A 19500-nucleotide genomic window follows, 5' to 3' on the forward strand; every position below is an offset into this window, starting at 1 on the left:
TACCTATTCTGACCTGTGGTTTATGGCATGAACTGAATCTGAGAGAAAGAATGAGAACTGATCAGAACTAGGAATAATCACTGGGATTCTGGGAAAAATCTACAATGTTTGTTTATCTGCCTTTTTATCCGATCCGATCTTCCCCAAAATGGCCAAAAAGACTTCACTGTTTTCCGGATAACATGTATACACGCACGTCCAGAAATGTATCACTTGTGAACTATGATATGTTGGCCTATTGAGGCCACCAATGAGATACTAGGGGTGGGCAGGTAAAGAGCTTTATGTATAGCGCTGGTCGTGAGAAAACGCACGACTAGAAACTGACTCGCGGGGGCGCCCACGTGTAGGGAGTCAATCAATATGCAGAAGCCAGAAGGATGATATAAATATCAGCTCTTATACGTCAGCTCGATGATTATATAGATCAAGTGACAACACATTGTCATTGCCGGAGAAGTTAGCCAGTAGAGCCAGAGGGTATATTGTCTTTGACAGCGCCAGTGGATATATTTACAAGTGAGTTTGGGAGAGAAAAAGAAATGTCAGCGTTAAGATTCATGATAAAACATAAAGAGGTAGGGAATATTTTATCTGTTTACATATATTCCAAAATATTCTCTATATGTTCACTACTACGTAAAATAATTTTACATATTAGGTATATTCGGGCTGTTTTTCCAAAAAATTTATAGGAAATCCTAGATTTGCTGAACGTTGTTCTATTACGGTGGACGGCTGAATGCAATAATAAAAATAGACTAGACATTATAATGATATTTATTTTGGCATATAAGCAGCACTGAAGCAGGATGTTTGAGACGAGCATACTATAGCATTGATCTGAACCGAGCAACAGTATAGCGCTGATCTAGTGGTGGCCTCGGATACACACAGTGCTCAGCCTACCTAGGATGGAAAGAAGACAAATAAATGAGATGACTGATAAACCTCATTAAGCCTCGTTTACGCACGTTTATGCCCGAATTGTATCCGACCTAATTGACTAAAAATTCGGCGTATTATACAGGCCTTCACTACTTCTCGGTTACAAATGCCTCGCTTTTATTCAGTCACTATTAAACGCAAGTGAAGAAAGAGATGAAAGCCAATTTGACAGGCCAAAACTAAGCAAAGAAGATTACATAGGATGTCCCTACTAATCTCACGTGAATTCTTGACAGGTTGTAAGTTTTCCTATAGATACATGCGTACTAGGAATACGGTCAATCTATTTCCTGTTTATAAAGCGATGCTAAAACGTATCTCCCTCTCATTTGATGGCCATGCAACGCAATATTTCAGAACTTATGTCATGAAAGATGTCAAAATTGAATGCGCCTATACATTATATTTGCACACTATTCTTCTATTCCAAGCGAAGTCGACCGACGCTACAAGCAACTAAAGTTAACTTTCAATTTAATTATTCTTGGAGGTGTATAACGGTGTAAGAACGAAAATTAGTACGTTTCAGCGAAAACGAACCATGAACCGTGCACTGGCTCACGAAATACGGATACAATAAGAGAGACATGCAGGAAAACACACTCCTTTGCAAATATGTCAACTCTCGCATTCGCATTCGAGGAATTAAATTCCTTAGATGCACTCCTCCCCCGCAAAGAATTCCTTTAAACTGTTTTCTTCATGTTTTTGTCTTTATGCATGTTCTTTTATATGGCACTCATGCATATAGGACGCAAATAGACAAGTGCTGAACCTTAAACCTTATCTTTTCAGAGTGTCGTTACATTTTAAGTAAACTGGTTGAGGGAACGTTATCCTTATGACCTTTGCAGTATTTATTTATCTTTTTATACAACCCCTCTACCACTGACTACCTATGCCAAGTGTTCGTATTTCAGCATAGGAATAGCTAACTGTGTCTACCGCCGCTACGTTACATGTATGTCAAGCCTTATTTGCTGAAACAAAATTTAACTGATATAAAGTTTGCATTTATAGTCGATATTGTATTCATATAGCTAATGTATATAGTTCAGATAATTATCTAATACATTTATAACTTAGTCCAGCTTGTTGCTGTTTCTACATATATCGCGATGAGGAAGTCTTTTCGGATTGAGATATTTTACATTCATATACTTCATAATTATAAGTACATCAAAAACATTTTCATCCTCACTTTCACTCGTCGATTGAAGGTAATTTATGATGTAGAACAAGTTTTTATATAGACAATCATATCCACAAGGGCATCAGGTTGTTTCCACCTGCTACATTTAGCATAAAAAAAAAATTAAGAAATATCCACACAGTATCACGGTATATCTCCTAATGCACGTAGCTATAGGCCGTCTGGATATGTTAACTCGCTAAGCATTGACAACATTCATCCTTTAATTAATCATAATCTAATCTATATAGCTGATTTTAATCAGTGCATGATTGGTTTTTAAAATGAAAAGAAAAAGCGCCAAGGACTCATTCACTGAGGACTGAGGTCTGAGGTGATGCTACATAATGCATTGACCCATTTCCCGTTGTAAGCCGTGTTTTTTGGAAGCGGTCTGAGCAACACGTAGGTAATAGGTTATAATATTCAGCGCATATCTCAGGTTTATCATGGATATAGTCTGATTGAAATTTTTGACAAGAATGACGACTGAAGTGTTTATAGAAATCTCATGAAAAGCGCGTTAATTAATAGCTACTACAAAACTTTCAGCCGACGACGGCTTATAAACTTGTACTTCCATGCATCTGCTAATTTCCCTCAGACAGAAGTCAAAACTAACATCAGTCTGGTCAACTTATTGACTTTTAAACGGATGTTTTGTACGTTATTATCTAAGGCGAAAATAATGCTCAGACTGTTGGAAAATAACTGAAAAGCACAAGAAATTTAAAATGATAAGACTGTGAAACATTCAAGGCGTTTTCTTTTCCATATAGATTGTCCCAGTATTAGTGTGTGTTGGATTTGGTTGCTCGTTTGGAGTGTTCATGCTAACAAGAGCCGCTATAAAATACCCAGATGTCGTGTACGTATTTGAAATTGTTTTTTTAAATATATAGATAATTATTCATAAGACGTGTACACTTCATATAGCAGGAAATTAAATTCAAAATGATAAAGTTGATTAAATTACAGTCTTTCACAGACTCGTTAGAGCAATGATTCTTTAGAAATTCGTGTGCATATTAATCATCGGTTACTTTTCACACCGATATGGCTATATAGATTAATTCTAAATTACATACATTGGTATGCATGTATGATCGCAAGTGAACCACAAATATAGCATAATTCTAACTTTCACTTTGTGAAGACTTTGTGCGGAAAGGAGTGTAATATCACCCTAGATGGCTTCACTAATATGACTGAACTGATATTAATGGAACTGAGAGCATATTAAAAATACAAAAAACTGAAATAACTACGTGATTTGCAATTGTTATGATTATATAGGTTTGACAAGAAAAATAATCCAACACCATGGTTAAATGTGAAACCGAATGAGCAAGTAAAGGTGAGTTTGAATCATAAACGATTTCAGTTAATTCTATTACCTCTATGGCCAGCTTCAGTAAACCGAATAATCAAATCTCTGTTGATAACTTCAACACGTCGTGTTTATTACTTTTCCAGCTTTATTCTCCAACAATGGATTTTTCCAAGTTAAAATCTGACAGACCAGATATCGACTGAATTTTGAGGCTTGCGAAGCTTGGCTGAAGCTAAGTAAATGTAATTACCAGAATTGACTTGCATATAGTATTAGTATTTTACATAGAATATATATATATATATATATATATATATATATATATATATATATATATATATATATATATATATATATATATATATATATATTTATATATATTTGGGTTGATAAACTTTAATTTATAGTGAAGAGTTTAATATTTGGTAAACGAATATAGAGAAGCTGAACTAGTTAAATTGAATAATTGTAGAAATTGTAATTGTCAATTCAATTGTAATTGTAAATTGTAATTTTCACTAGAGCTAAATCCTGGAACGAGGTTGTATTGCCCCAATGGGGCGAAACTCGGGATAAGCGCATGGGATAAACCACGCAGGCAAACTCTGCGGTAACATCGTAGGACGATATACCCGGCCGCGCGAACATACTTGTATTTACTTGTAAACTTTTTTGAGTTAGCGAGATATATTTAATGTATACATAGTTTTTGAGAATTCATTTTATTAAATTGCTTATGTTCATTATATTTCGCAAAGTTGACACCTATTGTACGCTCGTTCCAATATAACCAGGGAGCAGCGTGGCAGCGTCTTCAAACAACTTACTTAGCATCAAATGTGGTATAACAACTGCCTAAAATAGACAAAACACATTCTCAGTGTAACTAACTTTAGGCAGTTGTTCTACCACATTTGATGCCCTATTGTAAGCTATTGCACTTACAAAAGAAATCCATCAAGCAGAACTGAATACATGGATATTCACCCCCCTCAATTATCGTTCTAGTTACGCCAGTGCCTATATGATGTAGGTTTCTCTTGTGTGATTGTGCTCTTCTAAAAACCATGCAAAGCGATAAAATACCTTACAGTAATGAAGAAATGAAGTATTGCAAACGTGAAGCAGCAGGACGTACACAACACGGGCTCATCCTCTTTTATAAAATCGGCCATTTTGTCGCTGGCTTGACTCCAATCAATTTTAGTTTGCGTAGTTGTGAGTATTGGATTCTTTTCTTAACTTTTTATTTCATTTGAAGATGTGGTCTATAATAAGAAAAAACAAAGAGGTAGGTAGGATATAATTAAAAGTAAAACAATCCTACATAATGCACATATGACCATTAAAATATTCATAACCGGCACACGGACTGTATTAAATATATATTTGTATATAGAAGTGACTTTGTGGTCATTTTTCAGCTGTATCCAGTGACAGGATGTGTTATTTTCGGATGTGTTCTTGCTGCTGGATATTTACTTAGAATGGCCGTACAACATCCTGATGCGGCGTAAGTAAATAACCGAGATGTCAAAATTTCTAGGCACCAGAATGATCAGATATTAGTCATATTACTATTCTGTAGTGCATCATTGCTTGTACATAATTGTAATATTTATTGTTATGTCTTCCTTCTAGTTGGGCGAACAAGAGAAGCCAGTTGCCTTGGCTTGGAGTTAAACATAATGAACAAAAAAGGGTAAATGTGCCATAAAATGTAACTAATTTAATTTGAAAGGTATTGGTGACTTGGTGTATCCATGCCGATAAGTATAAGAGTATTGCCCCTCCTGGCAACTCCCCTACATGTAGTTAGATGTCAAAATTCAAGTTTGTCAAAAACGTTTATTTGTGGAAACAAATATCACTGTAGGATATCATTATCACCCTTCAGATATTAGTGTATAAATATCTATATCTACAACATTATTGAGAACATCTTATAAACTAAACTATTTTAAAACAAGTCCTGCGGCCGATTGTATAAAACTCTTAACTACATTTTGCATAGTTAAATCGTACTTAACTCAGAAATAAATTACCCTGATTGGTCAATTCTGTCACTAACTATAGCTAAAAGTTAACCACCTTTTTATCAGCTCCGATCTATTTTGTTCACTCTAATTGCTGACAATTATTTTTTCTTTTTTTAGTTCTATGCATCATTTGATTACTCAAACCTTAAAGATGAGAAACCAAAGTTTGAATGAGCTATCACAGCAGATTGAAACCATTCTATAAAATTCAGTTTCTTTTTGTTATAGCTTTGCCAGGAAAATTGATATTATCAAAACTGGACAAAATTCTGTAAGATTATTTAAAACTTTTCTGAACAAATACATTTAAGAAAGATATTGTTTGTGTGTTGATTCATCCCCATGAAGGCTTGAACTTTGCTACAACTAACTTGCTTTGTCCAATAAACTTGATGGAAAATGTGAAAAAACGGGAAAATAAAGGAGAAAATGGGGAAAAGGGAAATGTGAATAAAGGGAGATGCCAAAAGTAGAAAATGGATAAACATAAGGTTAAGGGAATTGAAGAAGATATCTTTAGTTATTTCCGCATTAGATTAGGTTTACATGCACTGAATGCTGAGCGAGGTCCCGCGATGCACACGTGTTAGGGATCACCACCGCTGAGTGTGATCTGGTGTGACTCGAAATTTACCCTCTTTATTTCCCGATGATGAATTAAAAACATCCGTCGAAATCGGAAGATTATGATGTTGATGATCATGTTGCTGTTTCAGCTAGTCCGTATTTATATTTTGTAAAAAAATGAAACATGTTCGTTGATAATCTCACTAGAATGCTTATTTCTCATCTGAAGACTGATGTCCCTGTCGGTACGAGTTCCGCTAGAAAAAAACATACGATGTTTCAAAAAATGCGGCCAACAACTTCAACAACTTACAGCGATTATATTTGCGATTTTGTTCACTTGATAAATGAGAACGAATTGATAGATGAGAATTACGAAAAATTGCAGCAGAAAATATACCAAATTCATTCACGAGTTTCTGTAAATAACCAAGTGCCTACTTCTCCTTATTCTCCCTTAAGGGCTTGAGCCCGGTTACCCGAGATTTAACGAAGCGTGAGATGATTTTGAGGTATTGAAATGATCAGGTAACATGATCCTGGCAGTCGTATAATCACCACAACAATAGCATGTGCTTGTTTGGTGTCATAAAGACTTATTTCAATACCTCAAAGTCCTCTCACGCTTCATTGAATCTCAGGGCTCATGTAAACAGCCCTTTAGTCCTTTAGTAAAAAATACTCGAGTTCGTTCCATGACTAGCACGAAATGCTGATCCAAGCCTGCCCAATTACCTGGCCCTTTACCTGAGTGTTTTCTTGGTGACATAATCTGGTCCTTTATTATGGGTGCCCCGCCACCGGGTCTCCCCCAGGCATCATTCATTGTTTTGATGTGCTGCGAATTAAGAAATCACAAATTAAGAACGAGTATAGTAATAAGGTCAATTTATACATTAAGTATTCAAAAAATGAGGCAATTTCCCCCAAAATGTTATGCATCAGTGTCAGACGTTATTGTGTTTGTAAAAATGATCGCTATTTTGACGCCGTCTTCAACAAAAACATTCTGATTCCAGACTTTTGATATCTCACAGCTATTGGCAATAAGCCATAAAAGAAGACTTTGACTACACTATTTGGATATGCAATTTTTACCAAGTACACTTCGCCTTTTTAAAGCCCTACTTTGTATCCTCGTATCTTCCGTTGCCATCGAGGATTCAAAAAGAGAAATACTTTGGGTACAGGTATGAAGAGCATGCAGTAGAAGCCGCAAGTTAACCCACAAGTTCTTGACTTCCAAACCGCGCAATCTTTTAACGCATCATTGTCCTCCATCTGTTCGCCATTACGCTTGCAAGTCGATTGCCCGGCATTCCTCCGCAGAGGTTACATTACTTTAGGTAAGACAAATAAGGTAAATTGGGGTAAAATAAATCCCCTCTGCGGAAGAAACAGGCCGGTTGCATGAAATCAAGGACAAATTGAAAGGCTGAGTCACCGTACAGCGTATATTCCTAATATGGTAGGAAACGGGCACGCGAGGTTGCATGAAGCCTGAGGTTGCATGAAGCCTTTCAAAGGCGAAGTTGTTTTCTCGACGATTTCCTTTGCATTGCCGAAATCATTACTCATGTGCGCGCATGTGCAACGAACAAAATTTCCACTCACATCAAATGATAATTCTCGCTCTTTTGCCCTCTCGATTTGTCTCCTTCTATTTCTCTCGTCCGCCATTTCTTGCAAATCATCGTAATAGTATTTGCTGTTGTCGTTAATTAATCGTCGAATTTGAAGTTTCTGGTGAAATGGAATACATACACTATCAATACATGTATGCAACTGTGAGAGCCCATTAGACATATACCCTTTTACCTTTCAACCGGGCAATGCGTAATGGTAGTAACGATTACAAAGTCATGATCACTTTAAGTTGTGATACCGCTGTGTACAGAATCGATTTAGTTTGTAAGGAAATGATGCTAAATAAAAACTTAAATTTTGGAATTTTGGAAATCTCGCTCCATAAGATATGACAACTCAAAATGACTTTGATAATCAACTAACGATGAGAAATACCCACAATTTTTGGAGTACTTTCAGTTTTTTTTATTTGGCACATATATATCAACGTGTAAGTTTAAACCTACCTCACGAGTGACATCGGATGTAGCCTTTGGGTTAGCCTTGATTTCCTTTGTTTGGGAGTCGTAGTTTGGTCGGCCAACCTTCCCTTGACGTAGCCAATTTACCACATCAGTTTTGTCCTATCCGCAAATGACAATAACCTTTCATCATCAACTACAACGGGCGAATTTGAGAAGCGATGCATCACAAAACAACTGAGCAACAAGCTTCCCTAGAAATTTTGACTCACGGATTTTAAATAATTGGTTCGTTCCTCTTCACGTAAAGCTTCTGACTCCTGATGCTGTTGTTCTATAATGAACATCGTTGCAATATTTTATGTGGAATCATTTTATCGCATGCATGGGCATGGGCAACATTTTACACCTCAAAGTGTAGATGGAAGCTTATATAATATAAAACATTCAGGATATTCTATCGATATACCGTTTAGAGGTGAACAGAAGGCGGTATCACTTCAATGAAGAAGTCCTGCAATGGAGTTGTCCGGAAGCACTACCGAAGTAGCTATAGATTGTCGCACCGTTAAAGAAGCTTTAAACCCATATAAAATGCACAATATATTTAATACCTAAACTCTTCAGGTATTCTTTCCTTCTCGCTGGATCTTTCTTTACAAGCGCAGAACCTCCCTAGAGAATGTTAATTGATCATCGCTTGTAATTGAATGCTACATTTCGTTAGAACTGGTTATCTTACCATGTTATCGCTGGCTAATTTCCCAGTTGTGTTGGTCATTACTTTTCCTTTTTCGTCTTTCAAGGGAGCACCAGCTCCAGGTTTTCCCCAGGGATTGTAAACTCCATCTTTGGGACTAACTTCACGAATACAGTTTTCTAGAAAGGAACGTACTGCATAAGTGCGATTTTGTATATAGTATACACAAACAAAAGCTTATACACCTTAAGATGAATTAGTCATTTCCCAATCGAGCAGGGTACTGGGTCTAGTCGCGAACCACAAAGCATCTATGGACTGTTTGAAGAGACAAAACATGTAGTCATTGTAATCATTTGTCCCTCCAAATAATCCATAGATGCTTTGCGGTTCGCGACTAGACCCAGTACCCTGCTTGATTGGGAAACGGCTAATTGGGAGTATTATAAATAAAGTCATTAACAATTGCTGAAACAATATTTAAAACCTCAACTTTAACTTACGTCCACTGGTACTCTTGTCCAAAGTTATTTTCTTTTTTGGGTTGAGATTTTCTTTCTGGTTTACACCATTAGTGCTATCCCATGAATGCTCGTTCTGTTTAAAGACGAAAAGCTAATACTGATTACTATGAGACAAATATTACAAATCTGAGGCCAGTTGTAAAAAAACTCTGTAACTACATTTTGAGTATAGTTAAATCGTAATCAAGTCCCAAGTAAGCGATTCTTGTTGGTCAATTTTATCATCATTTCACACATCGGCCTCTGTTCGGCTGAAAATTTGGCATGTTGATATTCGTTTGTCACTACACCATTTATTTCATTTTTGCAATTACCCTGAATTTGTCATTAAGTTGTTGTCGATTTCTCATAATTTTTCCGTTTTCCTTCCGTTCAGGTACCCCGCCATATCCCTTACCCCATGGGTCATAAGTTGGTTGTGGTGCATCTACAAAGAAAATAACAGAATTTTTAGTTGAATGCTGTACACATTTCTTTCAAAAACGATATTAATTTACGAACATTACATTGCTCGTCCTGATACATGTCACGGTGTTTTAATCACAAATCTTTTGTTTTCTGTGCATTTAAAAAGATATCCGGTAACCCATGCAGGGTCCATGTATTTTACCAACAAAAAAGTTCGTCCATGGAAAACTCTTCCTGTGTGCGAACCCATTTAGAAACAATGCCGAGCGAACGTAAAGCAATTATATATTAGGTTATATCACAACTGAAAGGTTTACGGTAGTGTACCTGTTCTTTGGAAATGCTGGACTCGTGGGTTAACAAAGGGATTAGTTTCAATCTGTAACGAAAGATAATTCATAGGAATATTGTAGAAGCCATTTACACTTACAATGTATAATGCTGGCACTGATTGTATACTGTATGTACAGATGACGGATGCGGCTAGTGTGCTGCCTCTTCCCACCCAGTTTTGCAGCGTGTTTTACTACAGGTGTTGGTCTTGTTTGGTTGCCCTCTCCTCTCTAAAGTACTTAGCATACCCAGTGATGACAATGAATCGGATAAAATAGAATTTCTTGATGTTTCCCTGCTTTATGATAAACTATTTATGAATTTTAAAACCGAAATAGTTAGTGCAATCAGCTAGAGTGCTGCTAGCGCTCTAGCGGTCACTCTCTTGAAGTGTTTTTTAATACCATTTTGATCTCTTCCTCCTTTTCTTTCTTCTTCTCTAAAATTCGTCTGTTGTGTGACTCGTGTACTTGAGCATCTGAAAAAAAGGCTCGCGTTTACACCATAGGTATATGCATATGATGCAAATAGATAACGCTTATATATATATTGCATGCTACTATAAGTAAAACGTACCTAATTCTTTACCATAGGAATAGTTCGGCTTGTATCGCTAAAGAAATAGAGAAAGATTATTATGCACTATTTGCTTAGAACATTTTAAAAATTATGCTCTCATGCCCGTCCGATGCAGAACTACAAGCAAGAATGTATAAAGTTTCCTTGTATATTTCATGCATCAACTAACTGGCTGACAGCCAAATTTTAACTATACCAGTCGTGGGTCAATATCGGCGTTGAATTGAGCAGCTTGAAATCGTAGTTCAGGATTCATTTTTAATGATGTCACAACAGTCCCTGACGTAGTTCTATTTGGGGAACCTCCACCACCACCACCACCACCACCACCACCACCACCACCAGGCTTTCCATCCTAAAGATAATAAAAAGTCGTTCAAAAATTGTAGAGGGGTTTACTAAACTACCTGGATGAGCCAGAGCGAGGAACTGACAACGATAAAATATACCACACTGAAGAGGTAGAATCTGGAGTGAAAACTGCAGTATCGCTTATATATATATAATCTTAATGAAGACATCAAAACAATTTTGAAAATGACGAGAGTCGGTGCATAGATTCAACTAAGTTGCCGAGAGAAATTGTGGGGCCCGAGGCAAAAATTTTTTCTGGGGCCCTATGACGTCATGGTTTGCAATATCTACGAGACATAAAATACTTCAAAGCGTTGTGCAAAAGTTTTATAAACAAACTCTTTTACAAACAACATCAACATATCTTAGAAATTAAAATAACAATGACTGTCACTCGTACTTTCGACTATAGTGTGCGAATAATACACCGAGCCGAAAAACGGCGTATTCGATCATAGTCGAGTCCGCCGAAAAATGGCGTATTCGACCATGGTCGAATTGGCCGGAAAATGACGAATTCGACCATGGTCGAATTGGCCGGAAAATGACGAATTCGACCATGGTCGAATTGGCCGGAAAATGACGAATTCGACCATGGTCGAATTGGCCGGAAAAGAACGAATTCGACCATGGTCGATTTGGCCGGAAAATGGCAAATACGACCATGGTCGAATTGGCCGGAAAATGACGAATACGACCATAGTCGAATTGGCCGGATAATGACGAATTCGACCATGGTCGAATTGGCCGGAAAATGACGAATTCGACCATGGTCGAATTGGCCGGAAAATGGCGAATTCGACCATGGATGGTCGAATTGGCCGGAAAATGACGAATTCGACCATGGTCATATTCGCCGGAAAATGGCAAATACGACCATGGTCATATTCGCCGGAAAATGGCAAATACGGCCATGGTCATATTCGCCGGAAAATGGCAAATACGACCATGGTCATATTCGTCAGAAAATGGCTAATTCGACCATGGTCGAGTTCGCCGGAAAATGGCGAATTCGACCATGGTCGAGTTCGCCGGAAAATGGCAAATACGACCATGGTCGAGTTCACCGGAAAATAGCAAATACGACCATGGTCGAGTTCGCCAGAAAATGGCAAATATACGACCATGGTCGAGTTCGCCGGGAAATGGCAAATACGACCATGGTCGAGTTTAAATACGAGTAAAAAGAATACTACAAGAACAATGGAAATTCACTACAGCACAGAAGCTGGTGCTAAAATAGTCAATACTGTGCAACACAAGAAGGTCGTACATGGAGTTAATTAATCCCCCCCCCCTCTCGGCGGCCCTGCATGTATATTTCACTTCCCGACCATACGTTCCAGGCTTATGCGGAATAGAGAGAAATGTAAGCATATATATTGACTAATGTCCCAAAGGAAAATACTCACTTCGTGTTTCAAATTATTCACATGTTTCGTCACATTAGCCACTACTTCATTGTTTTTATAACCCTATAGATATAGGAAGCTCTTTTAACTATTTGTTGGTCAAATGACTAAAAAGTACAGTATATAAAGCTAGATAAAGCGACTATGTTGGATAAAGATACGCGTTGAATATTGATACGGAGTACTCACTCTAGGAGCCCCGCCTCCAGGTTTTCCCCAAGGATTGTAGCTTGTGAGCATTTCAAAATCCTTTTCAAAATAGCAGTGAAATATATCAGAACGAATAGAATTAAAGAATTATATAATTATATTATTATTATAGGATTATATCAGAACGAATAACACAAGAAATTCAATCAATTAAACGAGTGCTATTTGCAAGTATTTGAGCGAGAAAAAGATAAAAGTCCGAACTGGCTAAATAAAAGATATGTAACCTTGAAATGGGAAGCGAAAAAAAACCTTGACTCAAACCCTCAAAACGTTCGTGGCTATCCTTATAAAAGTTACTTAAAAGAAGAAGTGGCAACAATCGCAAAATTTACACCGTCTTTGCCGGAGCCGCATTTGCCCAAAGTCTGCATAGATGGCTTAAAAATAATTCTCCACCCGAGCGAGGAAGAATCGGATTCGATGCCGAAGATCGCGGCTTAACAAATTTGGCATCGGCTAACGTCAACGAGAATTATGGCTGTCACATCTGCTTGCATTTGGGTCAGGTATATTTTGTTATACTGTAAAGTGTATAACTATAAGAGCATGCATGTACATGCCTATATAAAAACGATCAGGTTGATGCAATATTGATATGAACAGCATGGAACAATGTTGTGCTGCCCACATTGTTCAGAGTTGTTATCAACATCGAACAATATTGTCACACCCGATTCAGTTTCAACAATATTGTTCAATGTTGTTGACAAGTGTGAACAATAATGGCAGCACAACATTGTTGCTGATAAACAGCAGGCTCAGAGTTTTTAGCCGTGTAGTACATAATCGATATCAAAATTATTTCTTGGGTCAGTTGGGACGTCGGCAACGTTTTGTAAATTTAATATTAAGTTAAGATGCGACGTATAATGCCTGTCTCAGACGTTAAATCTTTTACGTAGGCGTTACTAAGGTCTAAGGCAATTCATATATTTTTGGCAAATGAAAATGACCTAAAATAATTTTCGATCTATAATCGGTTTAGTTGCAACTGAAGATTGGAAATTTGTCAGCACAACTGGAGAGGATGTTCTCGCGGATACATTGTCACCACCGGGCCTGCCTTGCCTGTTTTTTACCAACTGCGTCCATTAGAACGTCGAGGGAGTTGGTTTTTCGCTTTCAAAGGGTTCAAATTTGTTTGTTTAACATGACCAGGCAATGTTTGTTAAGACACTTTACGTACACGTTTGTTCAAGTGCTTAACAATAGTCAACGATAGTTGAAAAGCCCACGCAGAATCTCTTTTTTGATACACCGTGCATGGATGTATAATTTCTTCGCCGCGTAAACGTACGAGTCATAATGGACAAATAGGAAAAATTAGCCAAGTTACCATGCCTTGACTGCCGGACTGTGCCGGATTGCAGGCGTGTGGTAGGATATGTGCACTATAAATTGTTCTGCGGTTCTGCCCATTTATTTACTTATTTTGGCTTCATATATTTGGTCTGGCTATAATGAATCAATTTATTACCTTCTTTTTTTCTTCTGCTATTTGAGATTGTTGATGTGCCTTACGTTCATAGAACTTGCTTAAATAATTATCTAAAGTAAGCAAATTTTGAGGTATAATATATTATGTTTCTCTCTAACCAAGAATATATGCTTAAATATATGTTTGAGGAGAGAGAAGCGGAGTCGTTAAACTGGATATCGGACAACCAGTATTTCAAGAAGATATAGATTTTGGGCAATCTGTTTGAAATTGGTAGTTTTGACCATGGTTGAACAGAATAAATTAGTCTTAAGTTATCTTTCCCACTTATACCAGCAATCAGCAAGCTCGTTGCGATTGCTTGCATCTGACTTAAATCAGCAGAGAATCGTTTTCATTGAAGATACTTGCAGCGTGCTTGCTACAGTAGTTGGTCGTTGGCCTTTTTCCAATTCGTTTTGCACGAGAGCTCGGTTCGTGCGCAAATTCCCGTCCAGTTGAAAACAGTAACTATCAGAATGCCCCAAAATCACAGCCAGTAATATTATCGCAGTACATACCTTCTTCAACAGCAAGTTTACGATGCCGTACGCGTTGTCCGTCTCTGAATTATAGAAAATATGTCAAGCTATCAAATGTCAAATAGGGAATCACATTGATATACCATAAACCAACACCTTTATGCAATTGCGTCAAAAACCACTTTCCTGTGGTATAAAAAATTAAGCAATAAAGAATTTCCGACGATAACCCATCATCAACCTATTTCATTTAATTTTCGTCTTGCTTTTAAATTCATATACTTTAACACATCCACAGACTGATAACTTGATTACCACTGACTTACGTTAGGTTACCCAGCAGCAAGCCATGATTAAGACGTCTGGCTGGATTTCTACTTTCAAATCTTCTCACGGCGCTTGAACCATACAAAAATCCATGATCTTCTTCGCTCTTTCTAGTACGCCGTGTGGTCTCTTTCGGTGAATATTCTGCTCCATAAATCATAGTATTGGCATTTGATCCTCCTGGCATCTGAAAGAAACACGTCAATTATTCACACAATTAATAGAAATAAGGGAAAACAATCACAAGATTAGTAGGAATGGTCACACGCCCTCCTTTCTAAGGCCCTGTTTCAGTATGAGAGGCGGAACGGGATATTTTTTCATCCGCGTTTACATGATTGTTTTTCAAAGAGGATGTTTTCTCGCGGGAATACCCAGGACGGGTATTTCTCCCGGGAATATAATACCATATTGTTCAGTGACATTGATCAAATAATGCAATGTCAGCGTAATATTGTCCCGGTCAAGCGAGATCGAGCGTTTATATGACAAATAACGTCCCGCTTCAAACGGGAACCCGCTTGCTCAAAGCGGGATCCTGCCCTGGTGGGACAAGACAAAAAACATCCTGCTTTCTTATAAACACCGCACGAAAGATATTATACCAACATATACAAGACGAGATCCCGGTCATTGTCTCGTCCCGGCAAACGTGCCGTCCCGCCTCTCATATTAACAGAGCCTAATTCTCATTGCGGGGCTAGCAGTCGCAAGACAAGGCAGTTGACGCTATTGTCTGAATGATCCGGAAAATAAGAAAGGAAAAACAGAAGTTGGGAACTGTAAAATCCCTACTGCGTTTCTTTTCCGCTTGTCTAACAACGATCAATTAATATACTTCAGTGAAAATATATAGACTTTGCCGTGCCAACATAACTTCAGTAATGTGGCTAACCTTTCCTCTAACAAAGTGCTGTGTTTTGCGGTGGTCCATGTTCATATTTTCGTGCGCAACTCCGTGTCCGACAGCAACAGTCTCAAATGCCTGCTTATGGTGGCTCATGACATTATGGCGTCGTCCATACAGGTTGTCTATGGCAGCTGATCTATATACCGCAATGTCGTTCTTCGGTGGGTCTCTTGGGTAGGCTGGATAAAAAAAATTTCAGCTGAATTTGAATACAATAACCCATTGGCTGTTTTACAGTGTATATGCATGTTAATCAGTGATCTAGGAGCTGGTCAACGGCCCGTCGATTATGCAGTTAGCAGACCAGAAATGAATAAGTGAGACGAAATTTCACTGACTGGCTGGCAGTCTAGAGCGCCGTGACACCATTACCATCAGCAGTGTTGGAGCCGAATTTCATAGAAAAGCATATAGTTAAAGTTAACTTTTAACAGTATGGTTAGTGACCGGCAGGATTAGCAATTGAGTCTCTTTGGCGTTCAATTCTTGCTGAATGTTTCTATGATTCGACACTGGAATAGTGGAATTTTAACAATTATGATGTGGAATTGTACAAAATTAATGCGTACAAAAGACGCGGAACAGTCCAGACAGATTACTTCGTTCATGATTGAGCGAACTCAGTAAGACAGTATGAATTAATCCGGTTATGCATACTAGACATATCTACACGACAACAGTTATTTAGAAAATCCTAACTAAGATTATGATATCTATTTCGGGACAAAAATACCGCGTTTTCGATCAATGTTTGATATAAGTTGAAATAAGTCAGATACATCACTGCCAATAACCAAAAGTTTCAAGAAAAAACTCCCTCAACCGGCTGCCTACTGGCACTGAAACTTCCTTTTAATAAATTATATAATGTAATTTATTTTGTTACTTCAACTGTTCAACAACCACATACTGAAAGTTCCATATGTTTTGCCACAGCAATTCGACGGAGTTGGAGGAACTTGCTTCAGTATTAAATCCATTCTGATTGATTTCATCTTCGCTGATTCTTATACTTTCTACAAACGCAACGCTTCCTTCGCATGCATCTAGTAAACATGGCCGGGTTGGTACTAAGCAACGGTACTTATCTAGTCAAAACCTTTCTGAGGCGAACATCATTGAAAGATTGAATGATTACGACTTTCCCAAGATTTGCAGTGTATTTGCTTACGTATATGCTTTAAATGGCCCGGTAAATCCGGGTTTTCATACCGTAAATTGCATTCATGCATTATATATAACAATACGTTATAACGAAATACTACAAAGATTTCCGCCATTAAAAATTTAAAGCATTTAGCTGAAGAGTACGGTGGCCGGCTTATTGAGAAATATAAACACAGATCACACATGCTCACCATTATATATTAATGCTAACTACCAGCTATAGTTTTGTGTGTGGACCAAGTTAATCTATGTATGTTAACATAATGTTTGTAAGGACGCTTTGCTCACCATTTGTAATAATTGTTAAGCAAATAGAGATCTAAGCCATACTTAAGCCTCTTGTTCTAACATAAGCTTACCTGTGATGCTGGGAAGTTTTCGATCGCTGCCTCTATATTATTTATCGAGTGAAAAGTCTATTTAAATTGCCTTTATTGAAATATATGAACTGTAGTTATGGTTTAACCTGTAGTCATTAGACATTACCATGCCAACCGGATCAGATTTCAAACTCATTCAAAGCTGGTGAAATTAGCGGACGATTTAGCTTTTGCCTGATGTTAATGATGGATGTTGGTGGTTGATCATGTCGTATAATGCTGACGTTTACCATGCGTTTTTCAGATATCATGAACGTGGATCTGAACCGCATATCGGTTGCCGCATATCGTTGGCTATTTATTGAAATTATAGTAACAATGGGATTGCACCTTTTCATATATGGCCATTGCTTTTCCTGACACAAAATTGTGAACTCCTATAAGGCCTGGGAGACAGTATGTAAAATAATGCGTGGCTTGCTTGGCAGGTTGAATCATCCATTTGAACTAGATTCCATAGCATTTCGTTTGTAAAATGTTGATGACGCAGTACATAGAATAGTTTGGTAATCAGTCATTTTTTTTCATACTGGCCTGGATCTGTCATAGTTACAGAGTTACAGTCAGTCAGATCACGGTTAATACAGATGTAGTCCATCCCCTAATTTGGTCGTGGGTCATACCAATATTCTTGGGGCCCTTCTCCGATTACGAACAAAGCTTTAAAAAGTTACAGTAATACTGACAACTATGACTAAGTCTATCAGGTGCATAGAACGTTATCTCGCATTACGCAGTCTTTTAATCTATGTATACGGTAATACGGCTCTTTTTTGTCCCACACAAATTGCCTTGAAATTTAATTAATCTTGTTACCCTGCTGTGACATAAGCACTCTAATAATCAGTTCCTATATACGTACACTTCCTGCAACTTTACCTGCTTCGTAGAAGACGTTAAAAAGTGGGTCCACTGAATTGGCACTGATACTGGGAACATATTGCAATGGTCGATGTCGTACGTATTTGAAGATAGGCTTTGACCATTCCTTTAATAAAAAGCATACAGTCAAATTATTCTACTCCGTATACCGTTTTACTTTCAGGGAAGTCCAGCTGACTGCGATCAAACGGGACCAGATGAATTTTGGACTTTGCTATTTTATCTATTTTTACCGTGTGAACACCTGAACTAGTGAACCGGACGAATTCAAGCACGGTTTTGGTCCGATCCCGTGTGAATGTACTCAACGTAGCCAGCAATTACCGAACCGTCATGTTTGTACGCATCTTTGGGGATGAAAGAAAATGAAAGGCCATTATTGGCATTATTGGTTTCTTACAAAACCTGAATATTAAGATGCACCCTGCTAGCAAAAACTCGAGTACTCGTTAATCGTTATTCTATATAGTTTTTCGCTGGCAAAATCTACATACATGACAATGCTCTACCGGCAGTAAGGTGGCAGCAGTAGCCTAAAACATTCCCCGATTTGCATGGCGCGGCATTATAAGAAAACTTATTTGATCGGTGGCATAACAACTTTGTAATGAGGTGACTACAATATATGCCATGGGCATAGCTATCATACTCTTCTCGAAATTCATCCAATATTAATGTTGTAACGTCGAAACACTATACATTAGATTTCAGTTGAAAAATTAATTTTCTTTTCTCAAAGATGAGCGACAATATTTTATCTCATAATAAAGCGGAGCTTACCGGTTCATATTTTGATCTCTGAAATAACCAGACATCAGACGACGATGGTTGTTGACAACATCGCATGCTCCTGCCAGTGCGATGGTCTTCTGCACTTGTGCACAGGATGTGTGTGATTGTGTGATGTCACAAATTGCCTGGGTATACGTGCGCCAGGTACGTGCGCAGACATAGGGTAATGCACAGGGGAAAAACATAATTGACGGGATTTAGGGCCGTTCACTTTTCTAACATTTTCACACATACAGCTGACTTACCAAGTAAATGAAACCGAAAATGAAATATCGATTTCTATTGTAACCTAGCCGACCCGCTGCGTGCAGTATGATTTCAACGGCGCGCTTTTATACATATGCGACCAAGCTAAGGCTGATGACCAAGACTTAAGATCATCAGCACAAAAGTCGTAGATGTTTAACTCCTAATATGGTCAACAGTTCAAAAC

General features: G+C 37.9%; 3 protein-coding genes and 1 long non-coding RNA gene across 7 annotated transcripts; 2 read left to right on the plus strand and 2 right to left on the minus strand.

Annotated features, from left to right (window-relative positions):
• Positions 1-431: 431 nt before the first annotated feature.
• LOC114517332 (cytochrome c oxidase subunit NDUFA4-like) lies at positions 432-4181 on the plus strand. 2 transcript variants are annotated; one of them, XM_028537034.1, is made up of 5 exons: positions 432-578; positions 2920-3008; positions 3437-3497; positions 3617-3715; positions 3996-4181. In XM_028537034.1, the coding sequence occupies exons 1-4, from the start codon at positions 543-545 to the stop codon at positions 3674-3676; spliced, it is 246 nt and encodes an 81-aa protein (XP_028392835.1). In that variant the 5' UTR covers positions 432-542; the 3' UTR covers positions 3677-3715; positions 3996-4181. The 2 variants fall into 2 exon arrangements, with proteins under 2 accessions (XP_028392835.1, XP_028392828.1); XM_028537027.1 differs by lacking the exon at positions 3996-4181 and having other exon boundaries at positions 3617-3737.
• LOC114517360 lies at positions 2137-4560 on the minus strand. The gene is made up of 3 exons (XR_003686375.1): positions 4419-4560; positions 3538-3705; positions 2137-2240 (listed from the first exon to the last, which is right to left on the minus strand). It is a non-coding gene; the product is annotated as an uncharacterized LOC114517360 (long non-coding RNA).
• A 79-nt stretch (positions 4561-4639) lies between these two features.
• On the plus strand, positions 4640-5830 carry LOC114517349 (NADH dehydrogenase [ubiquinone] 1 alpha subcomplex subunit 4-like 2). The gene is made up of 4 exons (XM_028537047.1): positions 4640-4764; positions 4898-4986; positions 5115-5175; positions 5630-5830. The coding sequence occupies exons 1-4, from the start codon at positions 4735-4737 to the stop codon at positions 5684-5686; spliced, it is 237 nt and encodes a 78-aa protein (XP_028392848.1). The 5' UTR covers positions 4640-4734; the 3' UTR covers positions 5687-5830.
• Positions 5817-19126, minus strand: LOC114517314. 3 transcript variants are annotated; one of them, XM_028536998.1, is made up of 21 exons: positions 19056-19126; positions 18273-18381; positions 15832-16025; positions 14936-15123; positions 14649-14692; positions 14128-14198; positions 12627-12686; positions 12438-12500; positions 10868-11026; positions 10669-10705; positions 10497-10570; positions 10087-10138; positions 9666-9778; positions 9331-9424; positions 8870-9006; positions 8742-8802; positions 8400-8461; positions 8173-8289; positions 7694-7822; positions 6827-6917; positions 5817-6336 (listed from the first exon to the last, which is right to left on the minus strand). In XM_028536998.1, exons 1-21 carry the CDS (start codon positions 19119-19121, stop codon positions 6299-6301), a joined length of 1959 nt encoding a protein of 652 aa, XP_028392799.1. In that variant the 5' UTR covers positions 19122-19126; the 3' UTR covers positions 5817-6298. The 3 variants fall into 3 exon arrangements, with proteins under 3 accessions (XP_028392799.1, XP_028392816.1, XP_028392808.1); XM_028537015.1 differs by lacking the exons at positions 18273-18381; positions 19056-19126 and adding an exon at positions 17373-17744; XM_028537007.1 differs by lacking the exons at positions 18273-18381; positions 19056-19126 and adding an exon at positions 16757-17357.
• Positions 19127-19500: the final 374 nt, after the last annotated feature.

Source organism: Dendronephthya gigantea, unplaced genomic scaffold, assembly GCF_004324835.1.
Source record: "Dendronephthya gigantea isolate DGI-Jeju-01 unplaced genomic scaffold, DenGig_1.0 000000F, whole genome shotgun sequence".
NCBI classification, from domain to species: Eukaryota; Metazoa; Cnidaria; class Anthozoa; order Malacalcyonacea; family Nephtheidae; genus Dendronephthya; species Dendronephthya gigantea.

Coding starts and splice junctions, on each gene's coding strand:
- LOC114517314 (XM_028536998.1), bottom strand. CDS start 19,121: ATGCGATGTTGTCAACAACCATCGTCGTCTGATGTCTGGTTATTTCAG. Junction 10,571..10,668: donor TTCCTATGGTAAAGAATTAG/GTACGTTTTACT, acceptor CCTTTTTTTCAG/ATGCTCAAGTACACGAGTCA. Junction 8,290..8,399: donor GAACCAATTATTTAAAATCC/GTGAGTCAAAAT, acceptor ATTTGCGGATAG/GACAAAACTGATGTGGTAAA.
- LOC114517332 (XM_028537034.1), top strand. CDS start 543: ATGTCAGCGTTAAGATTCATGATAAAACATAAAGAG. Junction 3,009..3,436: donor ATAAAATACCCAGATGTCGT/GTACGTATTTGA, acceptor ATGATTATATAG/GTTTGACAAGAAAAATAATC. Junction 3,498..3,616: donor AACCGAATGAGCAAGTAAAG/GTGAGTTTGAAT, acceptor TTACTTTTCCAG/CTTTATTCTCCAACAATGGA.
- LOC114517349 (XM_028537047.1), top strand. CDS start 4,735: ATGTGGTCTATAATAAGAAAAAACAAAGAG. Junction 4,765..4,897: donor TAATAAGAAAAAACAAAGAG/GTAGGTAGGATA, acceptor GTCATTTTTCAG/CTGTATCCAGTGACAGGATG. Junction 5,176..5,629: donor AACATAATGAACAAAAAAGG/GTAAATGTGCCA, acceptor TTCTTTTTTTAG/TTCTATGCATCATTTGATTA.